The sequence below is a fragment of the Drosophila subpulchrella genome, chromosome 2L (assembly GCF_014743375.2).
Source record: "Drosophila subpulchrella strain 33 F10 #4 breed RU33 chromosome 2L, RU_Dsub_v1.1 Primary Assembly, whole genome shotgun sequence".
Classification (NCBI taxonomy): domain Eukaryota; kingdom Metazoa; phylum Arthropoda; class Insecta; order Diptera; family Drosophilidae; genus Drosophila; species Drosophila subpulchrella.
The window spans coordinates 17,478,714-17,493,834 of NC_050610.1; the positions used below are offsets into that span (position 1 = coordinate 17,478,714).

Here is a 15,121-nt window from a genome sequence, read left to right on the forward strand (position 1 = left end):
TGAGAATGGGCTTTAATTTACTGAACACTGTTGAATGCGAAACTAAATACGCTTCATGAGGGCATATATTTAATTTGATTAATACGTCTGGTATGCCAGTGAATCAACCGACAAATGGCATTATCTCCACGTTTAATGGTTTAATGGGCGAAGGGAGCCGCGGAAAGCTTATCAATCAGCGGGATTTGGTCAATGACATACTGGTCGCTGATAAAACTACTGGATTCTAGGCTGATCTATAGCTATATACTTTCTAATCGTCATTATTTAAAAAACCCGAAATACTGGATTTTCATTTGTTTTCTAAAACCCCAGCCAACGAAATTGATATCTTATCACACAATATTGGGTTTTTAATCCCCTTTTTAGTCTACAATAAAGATAATTTTCAGCTGCAAAGACATAAAATGCATTTTTAGCAAAAATTTCCCCAATTCAGTTTTTATTACATATGTGTTTAACTTCGCGCCCTTTGAGTGAACCCATCAAATATAAGTGTTCACTGTCTAGAATTGTTACTCTCAATTAATTTAAGTAAAAACAATTTGTTACATTTGCTCAATAATATTTTTATATTAACTATATTTATAATACTTTTTTCTCAACTGATAAGACATTCAAGATTATTATTTTATTGTGATGTTTTTAAAGTTGTTTACTCAATATAAACGTTGAGCTCTTAGTTCCATTCAGAACTTGAGCATTATACTACAGTAAACACTGATTATTATAAAATTACAACAATGTAAATTAAATGAATGTAGACAAAAGTTTGTTTAATTTGTTATCCATTAATTTATATAAAGTACATAAAATATTCTTTAACAACAGCTGCTTAAAGTTTTAACCCATAAAAGAACGTTTACCATTCTTTTCTTAAGTTATTCTTAATAAGTTTGTCTCTTTTGGTTATCCTTCAAGTAAAGATTTAGTAAACGTAGCATTATAATTCAAAATTATTTTGTGATGTTTAGATTCTTTCGAAAACTTCTACCCCTCAGACTTTCTTCCATTATAAACAATTTACTTATTTGATCTTCGATGTTCATTGCAATTTCACAATCGGTCTTAGACAAAACGGTGTAAAAGTAACCCTTACCTAAAAGACCAAGTACACTTGGAAACCATCAAACTCCAAGAATCGGAATCGCACACACCCCTAGAAAATCTGTCACCTATTAGATCCAGAGCTCAAATCAGGCACAGCCTTTAACTCGTTTTTAACACGCAGTCTCATCAAACAATTCATCAAAATTTCCATTAAACGCTAAGATATTGAGCAGCACTAGTATTTTTTTGAGTCGAACATTTCCCACCGGATTATCAAACGAAATATGCAGCCCTTGCGGATGCTGATTCAGTGCCTGGCGACGCGACAGGCCAAGGTGATGACCCACATACGCCGGGCCAGCGGGAGCAGCAGCTTTCCGGAGCTGGCCTTCCTCGACGACCAGGACATCGAGCCGGAGGACGAGCAGGGAGCGCTGGATCCTCAGTTTCCGATCCTTCACAGCCGCCACACCGATCTCTTCTACATGCCGCATCTCGTGGGTCCGGCGTACCAGGGTCTCATTTCATCGGTGGATCAGCCCTATACCACCTCCTACTATCCGGCGGATGCACAGACATTGAGCAAGGGGGGCGAGAGTGTCCTGCGGTCTGTGATCTCACCATCGGACATGTGGGTGGTGGCTTGCCCCAAGCTGCTGGTGGCCTATATGCGTCATCTGTTCCAGCATCCGTACGCCAGTTTTGGCAGCTCAATGAACTTCACCATGATCGGGATGAAGTTCCAGGACTCTGATGTGGACAATGCCTTGCGCTCTTTCGTACTCTTCGCCAGCCACAATTCGCGTGAGATCATGCACAACGGCTACTGGGCCGACTTTATCAATCCGTTGACTGGCCGTGCCCACTTCCGGGCCGCTCATTCCAGCCGGAAGCAGTGCCGGGAGTCCCAACTTCTTGGCCGGGGCTTGGCCTTCACCAATGCCAATGGCTGCACCGTAATCGAGGAGGAGCAGAGCGATCAGTTCACCGGCTGCATCTTTACCGACACACCCTGCAAGGTCCTCGAGTCATGGATCTGTTAGAGGATCACAAGATCATCGCCCAGCTGCTCATTTCCATGTCTCTGAATGTGTACACATTAAAGTCCACTTGAGAACTTTATCGCCGATCCCACGAGGCTTATATCCGAAAATTTTACGTAGTACATTTTGGCAAATTTCATCTCGATTAAGCTTATAAGGAATTCCCCATTCCTATCTGTATAGTAAATTTTAAAATTTGACTGTTAGATGTTATTTCTTCTACTATACACAAATGAGCAAATTACTCCTGGATGGTTTTTTCTTTCCTTAAAGAAAAGAACGCTGAATTGTGGAGTATTTATATGATAAAATTTTGTAATTTTGGAAAATGTATTAAGAAGGAATAAACATATGTTTGGGCAATGCATTTGATTTTATCGCTTTCCTTTTGGTTATTGTGTGAGCAAATCAAGAAGAATCCATAATAAAATGAATCTATAATAATAATAAGAGAAATCTCTGAATTTATTAAGAACATCTCTTTATTTTGAACTTTAATCCCTTAAAAGTCAAAAATAATTGGAGCACTTAAGAAACCATTATCTTAATGGCTATATTTAATAAGACTGAAGATAGCTGCTGGATAAGGAAAAAACCCAGTTGAATATATACTTTTTTCGATAATATAAAAAAAAGTTATAAAAAAAAACCTGTTTTTAATTATTTACATAAGTAAATGATAATGTATATTGGTTATTCTAATTTAATATACCTTAATTAATATATAAGCTAAATAATCTTAAACAGATTTTTTCTGAAATGATACATATTTATTCATGGTATCTAATTCGATCCCAAATAATTTCAGATATGGCTGCTGGCGTCGCTGCTGACCACGATCACCTGGGTGACGTACATCTCATTCTACAATTCCCGCGTGATTGGGATGTTGATAACAAAGATCGCCAACCGATGGTTCATCAAGGGCGCGTACTTCAAGATCGGTTCGGTGGCCCTAAATCCACTGGCTGGCAAGATAATGTTCCGAGACTTTGTGTACATCACCTATGACTACACAGTGCGGGCGCAGGACGGATACTTCATATTCCGCTGGTGGCGCTCCTACGTGCCCAAGGATGTCTCAGAGGGTGAGTTGGGAATGCAACTAGAAATTCTATAACTCTACTGAGAAAACTTATTTTCATAGATCTTTCCCACTCGGACACGCGACTCTCGGTCCAGCTCAATGGCTATGAACTGCACATATACAATAGATCGGATTTGTACGACACGTTGGAGAAGACCTTTGGACTGGAGCCATCTTTGCTCATACCCACGGATGTGGTAAGCAACGAGGAGAGAAACAAGCTGAAGGAGCACCATATGAACCTGGAAAATGCGCGTCAGAGCCAGAGGATTCAGAATGTAAAGAACTCGGAGGCCATGCAGGCCACCACCTGGCGGGATCTGATTCCAGTGATCAAGATTGACGTCTGCTCTGGTCGCTTTGTCTTCGGAAACCGATTGACGCCGACTACTCTCTCGATTTCCGTGGAGGAGGCCCATTGCACCTACAGTACCAAGCCAGCTGTCTGCAGATTGGATCACTTTATGCACTTTGTGAAGGCCAAAGTCGAGAATGCCAAAGTACTCTTTTGTCCGAGTCCCAAATACACGGGATTGATTGATGAACCACCTCGATATATGGGCGAAGGCTTCGTGGTGATGATGTCCAATCAAATGGATTTGTACTTTTACATGGATGAACCGGGCGTTGTGCCGGAGCAACCCGTGCAGATTGTCCTGCCCAACGGCGACGTGGTGGAGCCTTCCCCGCCAGTCTGGGGTATAAATGCGAGGTGCCTTAAAGGCACCGACTTCAGTTACGGTCCCTGGGCAGATCGGCAAAGGGATCACCTGTACAGGTATTTTTACCCACCAGATTGGAAGGAGGCGGAGGTTACACCCACTCCTCAGCCTGGGGAACTACGTAGCTATCAATCCTTCGATGTAACCTTGTGCGTGCTGAATGAAGCCACTATTGACATACTCTTCTCCAAAGAAAAAGAGACGAACGCAATGCACATAACCGTGGGACCGGCGTCATATGTAGAGGTTACAATTCCCTGGGTCACCCATCCCGATGGTTACACTTCCAAGATCCAGGGACAGCTCTTCCACGTGGAGGCAACCACTTCGCTGCAGTATCGCAGCCTGGCAGAGTTTGAATCCTTAGAGTACAAGGTGCGAATCCACTATCCAACCAAGTGGAATGCACCACAAGATTGGAGCATATCTCTTTCCGGCTGCAAGACAAGTGCTTTCATTGTGTACAAACACAAGTGCTTCTTTCAGGATCTCATTGAGGATTGGGCGAACAAAGCCAGGCCCGATATACTCAGTTTTGTTCCGTATACCTGCAACTTTAGCATAAGATTGCACGAGTTCGAAATCCTAATGCTGTGTAACGAGTACAATTGGATCGATTGCAGTAGTGCCAACCAGGAGAATAATCATTTGGCCTTCTGTGGAGACGTGTTTGAGATGAGTTTCGCCCTGCCTTTCGATGATTTCCTGCCCAAGACCGTTACTCTGAAGTTTTGGATCCACGGCGAGGGTTTAGATTTGAGCTTGTACGTGCCGGAAGTGTCCTCGGTGCGTCCAATTGTTTTAGCCATAGATGAGAACGCAAGACTGCTGACCAGGGAGGGCAAGCTCATCCGGCGCCCAGAGTTGTACTCGAAAAAGTGGCGCAAGATTTGCCAACGCTCTGCCGGTTGGATCGACTGTTGGGCAGTACCCATCCTGGCGCTGTCCATTCAGTATGTTTACCATCCGGTTCCGCCTTTAGGACCGGATCCGCAAGCGGATATAACCACGCCAGAAAAAGAAGAGATTTTACTGAGCCCCATGCGAATACCTAAAGTTAGAAAATCTCCTGTAAGCAACTGGCAGCAGCCACCGGAACAGTATAGTAACTTTGATCCCGGAACACTGTCTGCGGATCATGTTACTGTGGAACTTGAGATAGGTAGTTCCGTGCTCATGGCTTATGGAAATGTGCTGCGCAACTTTATCAACCTCAAGGAGAATATTTTCGGTGAGGATCAGAATTTTACTGACATGGAGCAATCGAATGTAAATATGAAGGAACCTGGAGCTGCCCAACTAAATCCCAAAGATCAACTGCTGGCAAAGGAAAAAGAGTTGGCCAACAAATCCATTTCCGAAACTCAAGCGCCCGAGGAGAAGCGCAAACCCTTCGATCCGCGTCTATATCGTCCCCTGGAGGTGATGGTTTCTGTGATTGTGCATGACATCCAGGCGCATGTTATGAAGAATTGCAATGAAAACGATCCTCCGTGCCCGGTGGTGCTAATTGAGAGATTGGGGTTCGAGATGAATAAGAAATATCATGAAACTACCCTGCAGGTACTAGTGAGTCCATCGTATTTACTAACCTCGGACTGTCTGCAGCGTTCGCAGCGGGAGCAGCACATCAATCAGGGTCACCTGATGCTCTCAGCAGTCCAGGTTAGGGGTCACGCAATGTTCAGTAATGAGGGTTGTGCTCTGGACGAGGATACCTTGGAGTACTCCTGGCTTGTGGAAGTGCAGCTGGGTAAACTTACCGGAAAACTAACCCTGCCACAGCTGGTGAACGTGGTCACAGGTCTGGAGACACTTATCCTCCTGGCCATTGACCCTGAGAACTGCTTGAAGTCACCTAAGACCGTAAGGAACTGCCACCACGGAGTTCCGAGCAATCTATGCCCCCAAACCAAGGAGGAGAAGAAGTACAAGTGTCCCACCGCCGAGGATATCAAATACAAAATGACCCGCGTTTCCGTAGACGCAGTGGATGTCTATCTGATAGAGAGTGGCACAGCATTGCATGCTTGGATCTCGCCTATCCGTCTGGCAAATTGTAATCTTCACGGCCAACGCGTTAAGTCGGGAATCTCCGGGTTGCTGCCCTCCATCCTTCTACGCTTATTTATGCTTCACACGACGAATACGTCTTTCAACACCAACACCACGGGCAGCAATCGGTCAGGTAAACTAAGGCGAGCCGATCAGGACTCTTTAAAGTCTCAGGATGCTGGAGTGTCTCATTATGGGACGCATGGAAGGACAGGGAAGCGCAGCTCGAACTCCTTTTCACGGCGAGACTCTCGAGAGGAGGCGACGCGAAAGCTAAGGGATAGTTTTTCGGAGCCACACACCAAGCGAACACAGGACACATCAGAGCTTACCGAGAATTGGGTGGAGGTGGGCTGCACTTCGCTGGGACCCATTTTACTGGAGGGAGCATCCGCCCTGCCCATTCCAGACCACGAACTGCATCTCGTTCAGCACAAGTAAGACCATATATATTAGCTGTATCAATTGATTTTAAAATTTGTCTTTTTTTCGATATGCAGTTTCCTGCGTGAGCACGATGCCAAGTTCAAGCGTCTTTGGTTCCTGTGGTCCCATAATGGAAGTGCCCTGTCCTCTGGCAGTGAGATCTCGCGTTGTGGATGTATCGGTGGATGTGTCTTCTTTGGAAGCAACAGAAATGGACAGAAGTTCTTCAAGCCAACGGCACAGGATGTTCATGACAACTACAACATTGCGCGTTACTTGTAAGTGAAATTGTAAAACCCCTTAGTAAGAGAAACTCTGGACAGCTACGCACTTCTTTGTTGTGATTGACTAACATTCCCATTACTAATGATATCGCTTTCAATTCGATTAGTTTGTACTTGATGTGTCATAGAAGTGTTATCAGTTTTGCTTGTCACTTGCGATTAACGATATGACCAATCAAATTTGAATTAAAATACTATTAATATTATTTTTATCATGAAATGTACATATATTCTTTAAAAAATATGATAATTAAAATTAAACTAATAAAATGTTATCCTGATTTCAGCATTATCAACAATAACAAGGACTATGGTTTCGGCGAGAGCATTCTCCACCAGGGTCAACTTGTCTTTCACACCCCGCCGTACAGTCTACACTGCGTTTCCCTGTACGATACAGCCGACTTTAATGGCAAGGGCCGCCTGTATCGGCCAGCTGGAGATCAGCGGAACGGAAGTCTAAAGAAGACTGACCTTTGCTCTCTGCCCGATGGCACTAAGTTTAAGATCGGGGCGAGTGGCACAACCGGAGTGGAGAAGCCAGAGCCCAATTGTCGAAACAAATCCCGGGAGAGCATTGGATCGCCGAATACCTTGGAAAGGAGGAGCAAGCGGTACCCCTGCACAAGGCAGACATCCGTTGAGGTACCCTACGCCCGCCTGCTGGATAGTCCCTCCAAGAAGCTACAGCTCCAGCACGAAGCGTCTGCAGCCGACACAGGAACTGCTCATCGACGCGGCTCGGATTCGAACAGGCTGCGGGTGTCACCGCCCAAAACGAGCATTTCCGACTCTAGACTTACAGGTGATGTCCTGGATGATGAGCATGAAGTGAGTTGAAACTTTGTTGACACCAATCAGATTAGATATTGAATTTTTCTTGTTCCTCTCCAGATACCGGACGAGATGTCACACTCGGCACCTCATTCGCATCCCTTGGAATTCGAGATTGCGGATATTGCACTACACGTTCAGGGACTGGGAGGAGATCACCTACCCCGTGAGGTGCAGCGCACAATATCGCTGACATCGGAGAATCCTTCGGAGATGTTCTTTTCCGCCGAAGAAGACATATCCAATGTATTGTCGCAGCGGGGATCCATGAAGCAGCGTAATAGTGCAAACAGTGGTTCAGTGGTGCTGTCTGGAAAGAAGCGATTCTCATCGGACTTAAGGTTAGTATATAACGATTATTTAGTATACCAAATTATTTTACTAAATATTATATCTTCATAATTAGCATTGGAGCCCAAAACGATAACGGAAGCCACACTTTGCCCACATATCGCAGCGATCTGGAGATCCATGCTCCCGATGGCAACAAAACACTTCCAAAACGCCCGCAGAGCACTACAGAACTGGTAAAGCTGAAAAATCCAATACGCAAACACTTTGAATTTGTATACTACCATGTTAGGTCGATTTACTCAGAGATTTATTTACACCAAGCGGTTCTAGCTTTGCTGCTTTAAAGCCAAGTTTATATTTCACTCTGTTTCTCATTAAATCCAATATCACCCAAGTATTAGGTGGCAACAAGAACCCATTTCGAAAACTTTTCGATTCGAGTCTCTGTCAATGCATGCTTTTAACATAATTCCATTTACAATATGTATACTATAAATAACTCGTAAGCAACGATCTCTCAATGTCCGGTTAAATTGAAAGAAATAAGAAATACTTTAAGAGACCGTTTCTAATTTTGTAAACTGTAAACCACACCTAAAATCTATTCCTTTCCTCAAACTCGACTCATCTTAAATCGAAAACAAAAATCAATCAATGAACTAACCAAATCGATATAAAAACCGAAACCTAAATCAAAACTCATCCAGAACGAAGACGCGAGACGCATTCACGGTCTTGCCACACCAATAAGAAAAATAACAAATATCTCATCACGACCTGAGTACCGACATTTTGTTCATGATGTGAGTAGTTCTTAGTACCAACAACAAACAACCAACCAACCTCTTCTAAGTAACAAGTAGCGCAACTAAACCAAAATTTGTATGCTAGTCTATTCTGAACAATCTTAATGTACCCGTAGATATTTCTTACTTTGGTACTTTACTGAAATTCTCTACATTTTTGATATATGGTTCGGCGATCTACAAATGCATGGATTTTGAATATAAGTGCATGTGGAGGTTTTTGTTTTCCAGTTAAGTTAAAGTTTTAATTTTGGACATCGAGGGTAGACACAGGTTTCAAGATCGGAAAACTTATTCGATTATTTTGTTTTCGTTTTTATCATAAATGCATTATAAAAACTGTCTCTAAATATTATAAATTTAAAGTTTAGATTTAGTTTTTCTATTTAAATTGGCTGTTAAATGATATTGTTTCTTTGATAATTACGAGTACGTCTTAGAATGTTTAATAGGAACAGTTAAAAAGTGTTAAAATTCATTTTCTTAACATATTTTTTAGATCTTTAAATTAAGAGGACTAAAACAGGCCTATATCTTTGCTGCACTTAAACATAAACGTTTCTCACGATTTTCTGCTTGTGCCCTTTGATCTGGCTATATAGTTGTAGAAGCCGAAAACTAAATATTGCCATGCCATATAGCAATTCATTCTAACATGATAGTTTCCTATCCATTCTACAGGCTGATTCTCGTGGCTCATCATCTGGCACCCCATCATTGTCTTCCAACTCCTTCATATCGGCCATGTCGTCACAGGAGGATGTGGCTCTGGTTAATCTGCACCAGCAGGTCAACCGGCCAATTATCGACTCACCTTTGCTGATGGCCAGCTACCTAAATCATCTGTCGCAGGTGAAGTGCTTCAACTGGAATGGATGCTCCTTTCCCCTCAGCCCAGATGTGTTCTCCACGCCTCTTTTCTCCGAGAACGAAGACGGTGGCCTGACCTATATTGGTAGTAAGATGCTGCCCCACTTTGATCTCTATTCGTGTTGGCGGGAGATTAAAGTAGTTCCTCGATACGAGAACGCCACTGGCAGCAACAGTTCGGCCACATTTCTGGGTGGACCCAAGTCGCATCCCTGGGATCCCAGTGTTCTGCTGAAGGAGGAGGAATCGGACAAGACCACCAACGGTTTTGATGATGGCGAGTTCATGAGTCTGCAGGCGGAGGGAGGAGCAGCGTGTACATCGGTGGTGGCCCGGCTAAAAGGACAACTAAATGTGTTTCTTACCCCGCTCCTGCTGGAGGGATTACAACGGTGAGTGATGATAGCATTTTTAAGAAAAGGGAAAAACCCATTTGCTACTCATATACTTAGAAAACCAGTTTTTATCAGGGCCTTTTTTATATAGTCATGAATCAAGAATTAATGCGCATTTCTCGAATTTCTGAATTATCAATTTATGGGTGCTTATAAAATATACAAAGACATTAATCAGGCTTTGTGACAAAACAAAATATAACTCAACTTCGCTTAATGCGCAAATGGGCGAGATTGGAACAGCTCAGCGCCGCATTGGCATTTATCTGACCACCCTGGTCCCGCGGAAAAGAGTCCATCAGCTTTTTTATGTACGTTTCTTTGGAGTTCTAATGGCATACAAATATATATTCGATGAGGAGATATGGAGTTACCCACTCACCTCGGGATCATCATCAGTTTCTTTATTCTCTCGCTTGCTCCGTTTATATTCGTACTCGAAATTTGAATCCTCCACGGGTCTGGGCTGCTCCTCAGCAAGTTTCTCCAGGTTCAACGTTTCGCTTTGGCTCCGATCCTCACGCAATCGACGTTCGACACGATCGTCCTCACTTCGGATGCAGTCGTTTTGCATTTGAATCAAATAGCGTGGGGGATCGCGGGCATTGCTAGCAATAAAACTGTTGGAGGAAATAGTTAAAAAATATTTTATGGAAATTAAGAAAGCCAAATATAGATTTACCTGTCGCTATCAAAAAAAGGTTCCTGCTTGTTGAGATCAGCATTCAGTGGCATCGGCTCATCTTTGCCAATTTTCCGATTTTTATCTTCTACATTGTGAATTGACTCCTCATTTGCTTTCTCCGCTTCAGCTTGTTCTCTCTTGCGATGGGCAATCCTGGCAAGCCTATGGCGTTCATATGGATCTAGAGGAGATGGTTCTGCCACTGGTTCAATTTCGGCCTGATCTACTCCCTCTATATGTGATATTTTCTGGTCCTGATTTAACTGCTGTTCTTTTTGATGCAAATTAGCTTGATGTCCATCATCAAAGTTTGCCTGATGTTTATTTCCCGAGCCTAACTGATATTCCTGATCATAATTATACTGATTTTCCGAATCCAAGTTAGCCGGATGTTCCTGCTCAAAATGATCAGGATTTTCAAAATCCATTTTATTTTGTGGTTGTTCCTGGTCTACATTTATCTGATTCGATCGCCTTACATTGACCGGATTTCTTAGCTCTAAGTTAGCGGGATGTTCTCGCTCAAAATCAGCCAAATAATCCTGATCAAAGTTGGCCTGATCTTCCTGTTTTAAATTTACTATGTTTGCCTGCTCCGAGTTTCTGTGATTATCTAGTTCTACATTTTCCCCATATTCGTGATTCAATTTGGCTTGACTTTCCTGCTTTAAATTTGAGTGACTATCTAGATTTATCTCTTTAAGGTTATCCCCGTAGTTACTTTCTTGCTTTAAATTTGTATTACTATACAGTTTCGTGTCTTCCAAGTTAACCTCATAATTGTTTTCTTGCTTTAAATTTGTGTTACTATCCAGTTTGGTGTCTTTCAAGTTAATCTCATAATTGCTTTCTTGCTTTAAATTTGTGTTACTATCCAGTTTCGTGTCTTCCAAGTTAACCTCATAATTACTTTCTTGCTTTAAATTTGTGTTACTATCTAGTTTCGTCTCTTCCAGGTTAGCCCCATAATTAGATTCTTGCTTAAAATTTGTGTGACTATCTAGTTTTGTCTCTTCCAGGTCAGCTCCATAAATACTTTCATGCTTTAAATGTGTGTTACCATCTAGTTTCGGGTCTTCCAAGTTAATTTCATAATCCTTCTTCAAATTAGATTGATGTTTCTGTTCTGAATTGATCTGATTATCTTTCTCCAAGTCAGACTGATGTTCTTGTTTCAAATTGACCTGCTTTCCTTGTCCTATGTTAACCTTGGGCTCAAACTCGGAGCTGGATTGATCTACATGTGATGATTGCTCCAAGTTAGTGTCCTCAAAATTGAAGGTTTCATCCAATGGTTCTCCTTGATCATTCATTGCTGGCATCTCCTCATTCAGCTGTTCTAACCCAGTTAACTCTTTCCCCGGAACATATTCGGCTGGAGCATTCACTTGCTCTTCTTGAAGATTGCTCCTGCTCTGCTTTTCTCTGGATCGCCTGCTGGCGTGGCACAGGAAATCATCCGCCTCGCATTCAAAGTCATCTTTGGGTTTCTTGCACTTTTTGTTCTTGGGCTTTGGGCATTTGGTAGTGTCATTAACCATATCATCATCCATATAGCCACCCGATTTTGACTTGCAGTTCTCGTTAACCGGTCTAGTGGCGCACGTTCGAGTGGTTTTCGGCATGCATGTGGTTTTCTTTGTACAGCGTTTGGTGGTCGGGCAGGTAGGTCGCTTGGAGCACAGATTAGGCTTAGCATCTTCGGAATCCTCCTCATCCCGGCAGCCATCGTCGAGGGGTGAATTCACGGAGCGGAGATCCTGCTTGCGTTCGGCGGCCTTCGCTTGTCTAACCTGGGTTCTTCGACTCGCTTGCTTTGAAAGGTTTCTGCCGGTGACAATGGAAGATCATCTGGATTTATTACTCACCGTCTGAGTCGGCTTCTACATCTCGACCGATGTGCTCATCGAGCAGCTTATCCAAGGAGTTGAGATCATCCAGAGAGAGATCTTGAAGGCTTTCCTGAACCTCGGCGTCAGTGAGGCCATTTGTTAAATCGGGATAGTCGGCTGGATCGAACAAGTGAGCAGTCAGGTCGCTGGGCTCTTTGGAATTTACCTTGGATTCCTGGAGAATCAATAGCTTATTTCGGGGAAAAGGCCATCCACCATTTACTTACCACAGGAAAAGCCTTAAGTAATAAGGGATTAACACTGCAAAGTAAGAAGATCCCAAGCAGAAACATTTTATTTCCATAAAAATATATGTTTGTAGATTTGAGCGTTATTTCAAAACCTTCTAAGATTTTTGGCAATGACTGGCCGGGGGACAAACCACATATGGTTTTGTCTTACGCTTTTTCCAACCAAAGATAACTCCTTCCCGCCAAAATTAATATAAGCCCGAATAATACAATTAGTTTAAAAACAATTTTAAAAAATCCGCAATTTATTTGTATTGAGTAATCTTTCAACGATTACATTGTCAACATAATCATAGGATATCCTTTGCAGGAACTGATCCGGTGGTCAACTTCGTAACACAAAATCGAATGGATTTTCTGCGATTGGATTGCAACTTACTTGTAACCTTACACCTAAGCTAGATATTAACTCTTCTGTTTCGGTGCTATTTTTTTGGCCAGCGCCGTCTGTTGGTCGTTCGTCTTCTTTTTGGGTTTCTTGGCCTTCTTGATCCCGTCGACTTTCACGCCTCGGTACTCGGACTTCTTCTTCTGACCCCCAGTTGCTGCTCCCTTGGTTTCCTTTGCCGCCGTACCGTTCTCCTTGCCCTTCTTTTTGTCCAGTCGCTTCTTAGCACCCGCCGAGTTTTGTTTTTTTGCTTTGGTCTTTGAGGGTGTGCTGGATGCAGCGGAGGCGGCGGCAGCGTCGCGCACTTGTTTGGCACCTAGTTTCTTGACCTGATAGCGCTCCACGTTGATGGGCCTGTCGTCCAGAAGGGTCTGATTTAGCTCCAGAGCAAGGCCCACGGCATCTGGTTTCTGGAAGCAGACGTAGGCCACGCCCTTGCAACCCTTGTCGCCCTCCTGAAGGCAGCGAATGTAGTCAATCTCGCCGCAGCTGGAGAAGATCTCGCGCAGCTTCTCCTCGTTGGCAGCTGGTTGAATAGATTTTATATATTAAGTTAAAACAACTCCTTGTTTCTTTGCTTACAGTATTTGAGGCTGCCCACGAAAATGGTGCGCTTGGCATCCTTATCGTTTGGCTGGTCATCCTTTCCCTGGCCATAGCTTTCCGCCTTAGCCGCTGGAGTGACTCGCAGGTGGTTCTCCTTGAAGAGTGTGCCGTTTAGAGCGAGCGCCTGCTGGGCAATCTCCGGATTCGCAAACACCACATAGGCATTAAGGGAACCGGCTGCTTTGCGCTGCTTGTGCTTAAAGAGCTGCTTGCCACCGGCGGTGCGCAGCCTAATGGATTGGGTCGTACCATATGGCTGGAAGAGCTTAATCAGCTGGACACGCTTGGTGTTGATGGGCAGATTGCCCACAAACACGGTGGCCGCTTCATCCTCAGGCTTACGTTCCCGCTTGATACCATCTGCGGGAAACAAAATAAGGGATTAATTCTAGTAATGATTGGGTTAGTGAATGGGCTTAATGTTACCTTCTTTCTTGTTATTGGCCTTGGCCTTCTTGGTCACCTTATCCTTGGGCTTAGGTGAGGCAGTCGTAGTCTTGGCTCCACCTTTCTCCTTCTTGATAGCCTTTCCTTGAACTTTGGCAGATGATTCCGGTTCCTTCTTGATAACTTTTCCTTCAACTTTCACCGATGCTTCCGGTTCCTTTTTGATATCCTTGGCGACCTGTTTATTTTGCTGCTTCTTCAGCTTTTGGGCCTGTTTCTTCGCCTTCTTTTTCTCGATCTTGGCCAGGTCCTTCGACGATAGCTTCTTGGGACTCTCCTGGACAGCGGCCTTTACCTCCTCCTTGGGCACTTTGATCGCCTTCTTATTGGGCTTGGTTTTTGATTTCTTGCCCACTTTGCCCTCCTCCGCCACGCCGGGCTCTTTTTTAATCGGCTTTAATTCATCTTTTTTTAATTCTTTGGCCTTTGGTGTTTTCATTTTGCACAAGTAGCTCCGCCTGATATCGATAATATGTTTTTTTTTTTCTTACACGTGTTGGAATAATATTTTTTATATACCATACTTAATCAAATATACCAAAAACATTACAAACGGCCACGCTTGAATGTGAGGTGGGAGGGTGTCTTCGCTACGTTAGGAGTGGGTACTGGCTAATGCTAACCGCCAGTTAAATGTTAAATTCACCAGAACAACTTAGCTTCAGCTGTTAAAAGATACGTTATTTATTTATTTATATTAAAGTAACTTAAAGTATGAACTTAAAAAACGAACATAGTATGGTCATTTTAGTTTAAAGCAACTAATAATCAAGTTGATTTGTTTTAAATTTTTAAACATTTTTTATGAAAAGCCTAAGTCAAGTTAGATGGTTTTGTTCAAGAATTCCAAGAAAGTCTGTATTTCAGCTTGTCTATCTTCTATCTCAATGAGATTGGTCCTTTTTTGGGTTATTCAAAATAGGACACAGTGATTCTGATTTAACCATTAAAACATACAAACACTTATATTTTTTATTTATTTATGT

At 43.0% G+C, this 15,121-nt stretch overlaps 4 protein-coding genes across 11 annotated transcripts in view; 2 read left to right on the forward strand and 2 right to left on the reverse strand.

The window, feature by feature from the left end:
- LOC119546342 (transmembrane protein KIAA1109 homolog) overlaps positions 1 to 15,121 on the forward strand; it is a 30,265-nt gene that overhangs the window by 653 nt on the left and 14,491 nt on the right. For 6 of the 7 annotated variants that reach the window (XM_037852544.1, XM_037852547.1, XM_037852546.1 and 3 more), the window contains exons 2-8: positions 2,902 to 3,181; positions 3,241 to 6,394; positions 6,458 to 6,661; positions 6,955 to 7,498; positions 7,562 to 7,842; positions 7,908 to 8,028; positions 9,283 to 9,863. In XM_037852544.1, coding sequence (XP_037708472.1) covers positions 2,902 to 3,181; positions 3,241 to 6,394; positions 6,458 to 6,661; positions 6,955 to 7,498; positions 7,562 to 7,842; positions 7,908 to 8,028; positions 9,283 to 9,863 — 5,165 coding nt within the window. Of the gene's footprint in view, positions 1 to 2,901; positions 3,182 to 3,240; positions 6,395 to 6,457; positions 6,662 to 6,954; positions 7,499 to 7,561; positions 7,843 to 7,907; positions 8,029 to 8,502; positions 8,599 to 9,282; positions 9,864 to 15,121 lie in introns of all 7 variants that reach the window. The other variant, XM_037852549.1, reaches the window with a different exon arrangement.
- LOC119546346 lies at positions 960 to 2,460 on the forward strand. Its single transcript, XM_037852556.1, has one exon. It carries the CDS (start codon positions 1,335 to 1,337, stop codon positions 2,091 to 2,093), a length of 759 nt encoding a protein of 252 aa, XP_037708484.1. The 5' UTR covers positions 960 to 1,334; the 3' UTR covers positions 2,094 to 2,460.
- Positions 9,986 to 12,779, reverse strand: LOC119546343. 2 transcript variants are annotated; one of them, XM_037852552.1, is made up of 5 exons: positions 12,671 to 12,779; positions 12,420 to 12,618; positions 10,549 to 12,361; positions 10,249 to 10,486; positions 9,986 to 10,195 (listed from the first exon to the last, which is right to left on the reverse strand). In XM_037852552.1, exons 1-5 carry the CDS (start codon positions 12,734 to 12,736, stop codon positions 10,070 to 10,072), a joined length of 2,442 nt encoding a protein of 813 aa, XP_037708480.1. In that variant the 5' UTR covers positions 12,737 to 12,779; the 3' UTR covers positions 9,986 to 10,069. The 2 variants fall into 2 exon arrangements, with proteins under 2 accessions (XP_037708480.1, XP_037708481.1); XM_037852553.1 differs by having other exon boundaries at positions 10,049 to 10,185.
- LOC119546345 (nucleolar protein 12) lies at positions 12,911 to 14,611 on the reverse strand. The gene is made up of 3 exons (XM_037852555.1): positions 14,115 to 14,611; positions 13,665 to 14,048; positions 12,911 to 13,608 (listed from the first exon to the last, which is right to left on the reverse strand). Exons 1-3 carry the CDS (start codon positions 14,572 to 14,574, stop codon positions 13,100 to 13,102), a joined length of 1,353 nt encoding a protein of 450 aa, XP_037708483.1. The 5' UTR covers positions 14,575 to 14,611; the 3' UTR covers positions 12,911 to 13,099.

What these genes read in the sequence shown, in the direction of transcription:
- LOC119546343 (XM_037852552.1), bottom strand. Translation starts at nt 12,736, where the DNA reads ATGTTTCTGCTTGGGATCTTCTTACTTTGCAGTGTTAATCCCTTATTA. An exon ending in TACTTAAGGCTTTTCCTGTG is followed by an intron (nt 12,619 to 12,670) that starts GTAAGTAAATGG and finishes TTGATTCTCCAG; the next exon opens with GAATCCAAGGTAAATTCCAA. An exon ending in CCTTTTTTTGATAGCGACAG is followed by an intron (nt 10,487 to 10,548) that starts GTAAATCTATAT and finishes TTCCTCCAACAG; the next exon opens with TTTTATTGCTAGCAATGCCC.
- LOC119546345 (XM_037852555.1), bottom strand. Translation starts at nt 14,574, where the DNA reads ATGAAAACACCAAAGGCCAAAGAATTAAAAAAAGATGAATTAAAGCCG. An exon ending in GGCCAATAACAAGAAAGAAG is followed by an intron (nt 14,049 to 14,114) that starts GTAACATTAAGC and finishes TGTTTCCCGCAG; the next exon opens with ATGGTATCAAGCGGGAACGT. An exon ending in CGTGGGCAGCCTCAAATACT is followed by an intron (nt 13,609 to 13,664) that starts GTAAGCAAAGAA and finishes CTATTCAACCAG; the next exon opens with CTGCCAACGAGGAGAAGCTG.
- LOC119546346 (XM_037852556.1), top strand. Translation starts at nt 1,335, where the DNA reads ATGCAGCCCTTGCGGATGCTGATTCAGTGCCTGGCGACGCGACAGGCC.